The following is a 10309-nucleotide window of genomic DNA, read 5'->3' as shown; positions in this document are numbered from 1 at the left end:
GAAAGCGATGTAATTGTGTCTCACCTGACTCCTGTAATTCTGGCAAAGTTGCGAGGGGGAGGGAGGAAATTCGTTGGTAACCTGGAAAGTACAGTGATACAACAGCTGATAATTCTGACAAGAGGAGTTAAAACAATAATGCATAATTATGGCTTTGCTGGAACTTTACACCGAGGTAAGAGAAAAGCGCCATGTTTTTATTCAACAGAGATAATAAAACCTGAAATGTTGTTTTACAGAAACATATGGAAACTTTGCCAGGCCTCGGCACGTTGCAGGGATGTACAGGAAGGTGGACTTAAAGTCTAAATGCTCAACTGTTTACTCAACTATATAAATATGAACTGTAATGACCTGAGTTTAGAATAAATACATTCATTACATTTACAGTGTTATGTTAGAATAACTAAGCCGTAGAAATGGATAAATTGTTAACCTGTCACCATTGAAATCTTCTCTCTTAGTACAACAGAGTGTGGATACCAGATGCAGAGAATGTGTGGAAATCAGCCGAGATAATGAGGGACTTTCATTTGGGGGATAATGTTCTGGAGCTGCTTCTTGAAGATGGCATGGTAAGTAAAACATGACTAAAAAAACCTTCCCGTGCAGCTGTGATGTATTTATGATGGTGAGAAGTATCCTAACAGCTGATCTCACTGCCCAGGAGCACTTCTACCCCGTTGACCCGTCCAAACCACAGCTCCCTCCGCTTCGCAACCCAGACATCCTGGTGGGGGAGAACGACCTCACCGCCCTCAGCTACCTGCACGAACCTGCAGTCCTGCATAATCTTAAAGTGCGATTTGTGGAGTCCAAAATCATCTACACCTACTGTGGTACTGTTGCAGCGACTCGTTGACTCTCAAGCTGTGTCGAAGCAATGCATTGTAGGTTATTGGCAGTTGTGCTCTTGGCTCAGCCTCTTGCTCTTTCCCCATTTCAGGTATCATCCTGGTGGCTGTAAATCCATATAAACAGCTTCATGTCTATGGAGATGCAATCATTCATGCCTACTCAGGCCAGAACATGGGAGACATGGACCCCCATATATTTGCAGTGGCAGAGGAGGCATACAAACAGATGGCCAGGTAAAAAAAGAAGAAGAAGAAACTGAAATTATCACGTAAAGTTGAATATATAATCTAGTTACAACTACATTTTCCCACTCAGAAACCAAAAGAACCAGTCCATCATCGTCAGTGGTGAATCTGGAGCCGGTAAAACGGTCTCTGCTCGATACGCTATGAGGTACTTTGCTGTTGTCAGCAAATCTGGAAGCAAGACTCACATTGAAGACAAAGTCCTGGCATCCAATCCGATAACAGAGGTAGGATTTTACTGGACCAGGATCCCTGTACTCACGAGGACACGCATCGCTGTTCTCGCCACTAAACTGGAAGAATGGTCAATGTTCAGCGCCTTCATTAAGACAATTAATATCTGATAACTTGTTTCCCCCCCTCAGGCAATAGGGAATGCAAAGACCACCAGGAATGACAACAGCAGCCGCTTTGGGAAATACACCGAGATCAGCTTTGACAGGCGGTATCGGATCATCGGAGCCAACATGAGGACTTATCTCTTAGAAAAATCCAGAGTCGTCTTTCAGGTAGTGTATGAAACAAGGGTGTTGTCGTGTTATTTATCTTATATCTGATCCATAACATTGACACCGTTTTTTTTGTTGTTATTCAGGCAGACAACGAACGAAACTATCACATATTCTACCAGATGTGTTCCTCGGCTCACCTGCCAGAATTCAAGAATCTACGGCTGTGTGAGTGTTTGCACTGAGGGTTCATTCTGCAGGTTTCTCATTCACTTAGAATACACATCTAAGTCTTACAATCATGCACATATTTATTGTGTGATCATAGTATCGATACTGATTATGTTTCCCTGTCATTGCTAGTGAGTGCAGACAAATTCCGGTACACCTGCATGGGTGATGGGATTACCATTGAGGGAGTAGATGACAAGAAAGACATGGAGGAGACTCGACGGACCTTCTCACTGCTGGGTAAAAAGACACTTCATCTGTCAGACTTGCTCTTTGTGCGACGCTTACGTTACCTTCCTCTCTTCCTCATCAGGGTTGAAGGAGGACTTTCAGTCAGATGTGTTCAGGGTTTTGGCAGCCGTTCTCCATTTGGGAAATGTGAAAATCAGAAACTCTGGAGATGGCAAATCATCAGTTCCTGTGAGTCTCATCCCTCCGAGCTTTAAATTGCTTTTTGTTTGCGAGATCAGCCTGGTTTTAATCCAAAACGCGATATGCATATCTTCCAGCCTGGTGATCAGCACCTGGCGGTCTTCTGTGAGTTGCTGAGTGTGAATGCAGAAGGGTTGGGCCGTTGGCTGTGCCACCGGAGGATCGTTCTGGTGGCTGAAACGGTGGTGAAGCCGGTGCCCAAACAGCGAGCGGTAAATGCCAGAGATGCCCTAGCCAAGCAGATCTATGCCCATCTGTTTGACTGCATCATTAAGAGGATAAACACTGCACTGCAGGTTCCAGGAAAGCAAAACACTTTCATCGGTGTTCTGGACATTTACGGGTAATGCGGATGCAACACTTTTTTTTTTCTTCGGCTGCTTGATGTTTTAGATCTCATTTTTCATCTGTGTTTCCTTCGTCCTCAGCTTTGAAACATTTGACATCAACAGCTTTGAACAGTTTTGTATCAACTATGCAAATGAGAAGCTTCAGCAGCAGTTTAACCTGGTATGCTTCGCCGTCCTCCCACATCTTTGTAAAACACTACAACTACCTTTATCGGTGCTTATTCTCCTGTAATTCTTATTTTCAATCAGCATGTGTTCAAGCTGGAGCAAGAGGAGTACATGAAGGAGGACATCCCATGGACGTTGATAGATTTCTACGACAACCAGCCTGTCATTGACCTGATCGAAGCAAAACTGGGGATCCTGGACTTGCTTGATGAAGAATGTTTGGTAATTGAATGATGTGGATCTTTACAATCGACATTTTCAATGTTGGCTGTGCCTCTTATACAAATGTATGTTTCCCTTCACAGTTTCCTCAGGGAACTGATGAAAGCTGGCTTCAAAAGCTGTTCAACTACCTTGCTGCCAACCCTCTGTTTGAGAAGCCCAGGTTATCAAATGAGGCATTTGTGATTCAACACTTTGCAGACAAGGTGCAGTCTGGTCACCCTTAGAAACCCTTCATGTTACTCCACTGTTACTCCAACTATTATGCTTTTGGATTCCTGACAGTCTGTTAAACGATGTGAGTCTTTTCCATTAACAGGTGGAATATCAATGCAGAGGTTTTCTTGAAAAGAACAGAGACGCTCTCTATGAAGAACTGGTTGACATTATGAGAGCCAGTAAGGTAATCAAAGGGCCTGTTTTACTTTGGCGTTTACATTGTAATCTTTAAATACATCATAATGGTTCAAAAGTGTCTGAATCATTAAGGCCAACCCATGCAGATTTTCTCATTTTAACACAAGTCTCCTGCTTTAAACCATTATCAGTTTCATTTTCTGGCCACCTTTTTCCGAGAGAAGAATCAAAGCCCTGTGACCAGTCGAGGAGTCAAAGTGAGGCCTGCCAGACCTGCCGTCAAACCAGCCAATAAACAGCTGAGAACCTCAGTGGGAGATAAGGTGAGAATGTTTGCTCACTGGAGATTAAACTCCCTCACTGAAGCTTCAATAATATTCTGTATTTACCAACGTTTAAAGAGTTTGCCTCTTGTATATTTAACCTCCCCTTTCCATGAACTTTGTGGTTTAATGTAGTTCTGCAGCTCCCTCTCGTTACTGATGGAAACCCTGAACGCCACCACCCCTCACTACGTACGCTGCATCAAGCCCAATGATGAGAAGCTCCCATTTGAGTGAGTCTTTGAGGAACTGTGTTTGACATGACCCGCTGTGTGTTCGCCTGAATCATTGGTGCATGTTAGTGTCTGTGGTTTAAGTGAGTGTTTTTTGGGTTTAGATATGACTCAAGGAGGGTGGTGCAGCAGCTGCGAGCGTGTGGAGTCCTTGAAACTATTCGTATCAGTGCGCAGAGCTATCCGTCCAGGTGATTCTCGACCTCACGGCTATATATCAGCGCAGAAACAATCTCCACATAATTATAACAGCATGTGTCTCGTTTGCAGGTGGACATACATTGAGTTTTACAGCCGATACAGTATCCTGATGTCACACCAGGAGGCAGACCTCAGTGACAAGAAACAGACCTGCAAGAACGTGCTGCAGAGGTTGATTCAGGTTAGCCGCCTCTTTTGTTGCAACATATACGACATTGTCATGCGTTGTTGTGCACTGCGTGTTCGTGTGTAACTTTGGCCCCGCGGCTTTGATCGCTAGGACCCCAATCAGTTCAAGTTTGGTCGGACGAAGATTTTCTTCCGAGCTGGTCAGGTGGCTTATCTGGAGAAGCTGCGTCTGGACCGACTGAGAGGAGCCTGCGTCACCATCCAGAAACATGTCCGTGGGTGGAGCCGGAGGAGGAAGTACCTGCGCATGAGAGAGGCAGCCATCATCCTCCAACAGTACATCCGTGGAAAGAGGACCATCCGGTCAGAGGCATTCATGCACAGTTGTTTGTCCTACTCGTTCTGTTGTATCTGTCAGGGTCCTGACATGTATGTCCACTTGTTTTGTTTGCAGTAAAACAGTGAGTGCTGCGATGCTAAAGAGGGGCTGGGCAGCACTGGTGATCCAGAGACATTGGCGAGGTTACCGCATGAGACAGATCTTCCAGTTAGTCCGTCTGTCCTCCATCACCATCCAGGCCTTCACGCGAGGCTGGATGGCCCGCAGACAGTACAAGATGGTCCGTACGGTTGATGAATTAGTCATTTGTATCATTTACTACGATGAAATTACCAAACCGTAACCGTGTGAGATTCACGCTCTGCTGTCACTTGGTCAATTCTCAGATGATGGAGGAGCAGAAAGCCCTGATTCTACAGAAGTATGCCAGAGCATGGCTGGCGCGGCGGCGTTTTCAAACCATGCGTCGGCTGGTGATCAATGTTCAGCTCTCCTACCGGGTGCAGCAGCTCAGAAAGAAGGTTGAAGAGCAGGTAAAGATGCTGCCAAGCTCACTTCTGTCGTGGCTTTTATGCAGAGGATGTAACCTGAATGAACTACTAAAATATAACAAAACATCCCTGTATCCTTACAGAACAAAGAGAACCGTGGATTGATGGAAAGACTGACAACCATGGCCAACTCCCACTCACACATCGTTGACAAGCTTCAGGGTGTGGAGGCAAAGCTGGAGAAATCAACCAACCAGACGGTTTCTTTGGAGGCAAGAGAGAAAAAAGCGAAAGAAGATGCTCGTCTGGTCAGTTTTGAAGTTGATTCTTAAAATTGGATATGGTTGTTAATGTCTTTGTAGCTTTGTGTTTGCGTGAAGCAGACTTTATGAAAGTGTTTTTTATTCTCGTTCCAGACAACTGCACAGCTTCACACGGAATTAGATGCACTGAAACTGGAAAAGCAGAACTTGGAGAAGAGCTTTGAAGATTCCACCAAAGAGACGCGAGGTAACACGAGTCAAGATTCCTCTGTGTGTTACACTTATTGTGTTGTATTTGTGACCAGTTTTACACTCTTACAGAGAGCTTTGATGTAATAAAGAGGAAGCTTCTGGAAGAGAAAGAATATGAAATAAGGTTGAGAAAGTAAGTGATAAAAACATACAATCTACCTCTACCTACCTCTCTATCTTGTTCAGTTTATTCAGTTATTTGATGAGATCATTCTTGGTAGAATTGCGGAGAACAACACTGAGATCCAGACACAGGACCATGAAAAGGAGGTGGAAACTCTAATAGGGGAGATTAAGAAATTGAAAGAAGAGAGAGTGAGTCTGAAGAGGACGATTGAGGAGGGGTGCCAGGTGAACTTGGACCTGCAGGAACAGGTCATCCAGCTCACCAAGCATGCCAAAGTCGTTCCCGAGCTACGCAGAGACCTCCACAACCTGCAAAACCAGAGAAATAACATGGACCGAAAGATGAAGCAACATTCGGAGCAAGCAAGAGGTACGTGTGTTTACTTATATACAAACAGTCACACATAAATAAAGACAATATTCTGCTGAATCCCCGAATGTCATTGTGCAGCTAAAATGAACCAGATTACGAGACAGCTTCTTGGCGGTGTTGTTGAAGAGGAGGTACTCCTGGGGTAATCCAAATATTAAAATTTTTACTTTCACATCGTTGTTCCAACTTCATTTCGACATTTAATCTCACCTGTTGTTTCTCTGCAGGCTAACTCCAGACGACTCAGAGGAGATTTATGAAGTTGAAGATCTACTTGCTTCCTTTGATGGCCTACAAAAAGCGACCAGGTCTATTTTTTTAACTGACAAACAATCCAGTTACTATCAGCGGTATCCAGTTGTGTACCTGCGTGACAAACTTGTTAATCGTCGTGATCCTGTTTGACGTGGCTCCGCCTTTGACTGCAGGATACTAGAAAACCACCAGAGGGAGCAGAAGGGAAACTATGAGACCCAAGTACAGGGCCTGAGTTTGAAAGTGGATCACCTCCAAAATGAGAACAGCAAGTTGCAAAACCTGTTTCAGGAGAAAATTAATATCAATGAGGATATCCGCCAAGAAGTGTCCAGGCTCAGCAGCGAGAACTCGGTGCGTTATGGCATTCTTGTCCCCACATTTCATTTCTTGGGATAGATGAGGTGCAGAGCGTGCCGTGATTCCCCTTATTTCATGTGATCCGCAGGTTATACCGGAGCTCAAACTGCAGGCTTCAGAGCTTCAGAGGCAAAAACAAGAATTGGAGGCCCATTTAGAGGAGCAGAACAAAGAACTAGCAGGTAGATCTGTTTTTGTTTTTATTACTCTTTCACCATGAATCTCTTTTGCATATTAGTATTTCACTCATTTTTTATTCATGACATTCTAAAGAGAAAAACGAGGAGATCACTAACGTTCTTCAAAGGAAGATTAAAGAAGAGATCTCCGAACGCAGGTGAAATACTCAAATTGGAGTCTGTTTGTTGATTAAAGTAGGGGTAGCCATTTCTGAGTCACCCTGATTTCTGTCACTTTTTAGACACTTTGAGGAGAAAGCTGAAGAGCTGGAGGAGTCGAAACGGGAGCTTCAAGGCCGCGTGGAGGAGCTGGAGGAGGTGAATGATCACTTGAAGAGACAGCTGCTGATGGAGAGCGAGGCCAAGCTCAAACTGAGACAGGAGACTTCCCAGTTAACGGCTGAGAATATGGTACGTGAGGATACAGAGGGTTGCAGTACAAGTGTGTCTGTGTGAAAGATGGCAACACAATCTGCTTTTCTTTCAGGACTTTGAAGAGCTGCTTGACCAGAAAGACAGATTAATAAAGAAACTCCAGAATCAAATAAAGAGCCTTGAAACATCACAAAAAGGTAGCACTGCAACACATTGTAAGATGGATCCACCTTCTACATGTTGGTCACTTTATTGTTTCTCACGCAGAGAAGCAAACGTCTGCGCCTGCCGTTCCCAAAGACTACCTCGGCATGTTGGAGTTCAAGAGAGAGGATGAATCCAGGCTCATTCAAAACATCATTCTGGGTATTCTTCCTCTGTGAAGCGTCTCTGGTCCTCTTGATTTTGGAGCAGGAGTACTTTATAATGAACCTGTATTCTGCTCACAGACCTGAAGCCCAAAGGCGTGGTGGTCAATCTGATCCCCGGTCTGCCAGCTTACATCCTCTTCATGTGCGTCCGCCACGCCGACTACCTGAACGACGAAGTCAAACTCAAGTCTCTGATGAACGCGATCATAGGTGCTGTCAAAAACGTCATCATGGTGAGGTTAATCCTCCTTCTAGTAGTCCTTATCTTGAGTAAATACATAATGATTATCATCTAAAAGCTATTATTCATAACCATATCTAAGAATAGATGGCCTTTATTACATTACTATTGACTTTCTATCATTGACTTTCATTATCCTTTGTGATATTGATGTCATGAAAAGGATAAACTAATATATAATGTTTGGTTGCTGAAATGTATGAAAGCAACATGACATTTGTACGTTTCAGAGTCACCCCAAAGACTTTGAGTTGCTGTCATTTTGGCTCTCAAACACGTATCAGCTGCTCAACTGTCTGAAACAGTACAGCGGGGAGGAGGTCTGTATTTACCCCGGCTGCACTATTATTGTTTCTGCCCGATAATGGTCATAAACACTGTCATGACACTGTCTTGTCTCTTTGTTGCTTTCTGTTCACAAAAGGAGTTCCTGAAACAAAATAATCCTCGACAGAAAAAGAACTGTTTGCAGAATTTTGATTTGTCTGAACACAGACAGATTCTCAGCGACCTGGCCATTCAAATCTACCATCAGTTTGTCTCCGTCATGGAAAAGACCCTCACACCTGCAATTGGTAATTCATCATCAGTTCATCATTATTTGATTTGAATTGATTTCATCTTTAGTTTCCTCGAATACAAAGTACAATATTTACATTTACAAAAATAAATCATTCAAATCATTCAAGTTGGAGGAGGGACAGGAGGAAGTTAAGCGCATCATGTCCAGCCCCGTCTTTACATTTATGTACATAGAGCTCATATATCTGTATCACCAAATACAGATTCTGACAGCAACAAACGCTCTCACCCCCTACAGTACCCGGCATGCTGGAGCACGAGAGCTTACAGGGGATTTCTAGCATGAAGCCGACGGGCTTCAGGAAGCGCTCCAACAGCATCTATGACGAGTCCGAGACGTACACCATCTCCTCCATCGTACAGCAGCTTGGTGTCTTCTACGCCACCATGAGCCAGCATGGCATGGAGCAGGGCCTCATCAAGCAGGCCATCAAGCAAATGTTCTTCCTCGTTGGTGCCACCACCCTCAACAACATCATGCTCCGCAAAGACATGTGCTCCTGCAGGAAGGGGATGCAAATCAGGTCCGTGGTTGATTTTATGAGACTGGAAGGCGATTGTCACGCAGACTGAAATGAGTTCATAGTTTCTCTGTTTGTTCAGGTGTAACATCAGTTACCTGGAGGAGTGGCTGCAGGAGAAGGAGCTGCAAAGCTCTAATGCTATAGATACTCTGAGGCCGTTGTCTCAGGTCGCCTGGCTCCTGCAGGTCAACAAGTCCACTGACGACGACGCCCAGGAGATCACAGAGAAATGCACCGAGCTCAACCCCGTTCAGGTTCTTTATTCTCCACGCCACATGTGCAGTATTCAGCTTCACACTGGAACAAAACGGTCAGTTTCAATGTAAACGTTCAAATCTGCAGGTCGTCAAGATTTTGAACTCCTACACTCCCATCGATGACTTTGAGAAAAGGGTGACGTCGTCGTTTGTTCGCAAAGTTCAGGTGAGCGTGATTGTTGGTTTTCTAATTTCAATAACAAGCTTTTCTGGTTTTTGTCATGTCATGAAACACTTAGTTTGCCATACTTGCACTTCTAATAAATATGTCAATGTGCTCCTTGCTGCAGTCGTTACTACAAGATCGTGACGGGTCCGGCTCACAACTGATGCTGGACTCAGACTATCGTTTCCAGGTCACGTTTCCTTTCTGCCCGTCCTCGCAGGCTCTGGAGCTGCTGCAGGTCCCGAGCAGCCTTCACCTCGGCTTCCTAACCAGGATCTGACTCAGCCAGCCTTCACCTTTCACTCCTCGTGACTGATTCACAATCCAATGGCCTATAGCTGTAATTTAATGTATATACAAATAAACACTTTTAATAAACAATGAACACCATATAAGTCAAATACAGAGGTCATGCACCCCAACTGCACCACCTCCAGAAGGAAAGAATTTGAATAGATATTGCTTAGTTTCATATTTTATTTGTTAGTTGATTAGTCAGTCCACATAAAATTAACCAGCAACAATTTTTGTAATTGATTCATCATTTTTTAATCAAAAACTCGTTTAATATAACTGTAAACAAAATATCATTCACAATAAATACAATCTATTTCCCAATATAAAGGTCTAATGCTGTTTCAAAGCCTTCCTTTGGGGTAAAATAAAATAAAAGAATAATTTCTATGTTTGATATTTTGCTGGCTTAAAAGTATCCAAATGTTATTATAGTGTGGCTTATCAATACTGAAATATGAGCCAATTAAATACCCACCAACGAAGGACAACACCTCAGCGTGAAAAGTGAAAGTGGAATCAGTAAAACTCACAGTATTTTTTAATCATGAAGGTTTTTATTAAATTTTAATATTTTTCTTTAAAGATATATTTCTTGTAACAGCTGTTCCGTTGTAATAAATGGTTAAACACCACATGTGTCTGCTGTGTTTTTAGTTTTT

The 10309-nt window shown here is 43.6% G+C and overlaps 1 protein-coding gene across 1 annotated transcript; it reads left to right on the top strand.

Annotated features, from left to right (window-relative positions):
• Positions 1-54: 54 nt before the first annotated feature.
• On the top strand, positions 55-10282 carry myo5c (myosin VC). The gene is made up of 40 exons (XM_084016936.1): positions 55-175; positions 465-575; positions 668-839; positions 947-1091; positions 1174-1330; positions 1469-1612; positions 1699-1780; positions 1916-2023; positions 2097-2203; positions 2293-2558; positions 2644-2725; positions 2815-2955; positions 3039-3161; positions 3275-3358; positions 3504-3635; positions 3771-3868; positions 3973-4059; positions 4139-4250; positions 4350-4561; positions 4653-4818; positions 4925-5071; positions 5173-5337; positions 5446-5539; positions 5614-5677; positions 5766-6040; positions 6122-6185; positions 6271-6351; positions 6472-6652; positions 6747-6840; positions 6932-6995; positions 7080-7248; positions 7325-7409; positions 7480-7578; positions 7662-7816; positions 8055-8144; positions 8249-8399; positions 8645-8930; positions 9010-9184; positions 9273-9353; positions 9478-10282. The coding sequence occupies exons 1-40, from the start codon at positions 149-151 to the stop codon at positions 9631-9633; spliced, it is 5232 nt and encodes a 1743-aa protein (XP_083873062.1). The 5' UTR covers positions 55-148; the 3' UTR covers positions 9634-10282.
• Positions 10283-10309: the final 27 nt, after the last annotated feature.

Source organism: Eutrigla gurnardus (assembly GCF_963514095.1).
Source record: "Eutrigla gurnardus genome assembly, chromosome: 9".
NCBI classification, from domain to species: Eukaryota; Metazoa; Chordata; class Actinopteri; order Perciformes; family Triglidae; genus Eutrigla; species Eutrigla gurnardus.
Note: the sequence above shows the minus strand (reverse complement) of the source record. Positions and strands in the feature narration are given on the sequence as shown.

Coding starts and splice junctions, on each gene's coding strand:
- myo5c (XM_084016936.1), top strand. CDS start 149: ATGGCTTTGCTGGAACTTTACACCGAG. Junction 4,562..4,652: donor CGTGGAAAGAGGACCATCCG/GTCAGAGGCATT, acceptor TTTTGTTTGCAG/TAAAACAGTGAGTGCTGCGA. Junction 7,579..7,661: donor CATTCAAAACATCATTCTGG/GTATTCTTCCTC, acceptor TTCTGCTCACAG/ACCTGAAGCCCAAAGGCGTG.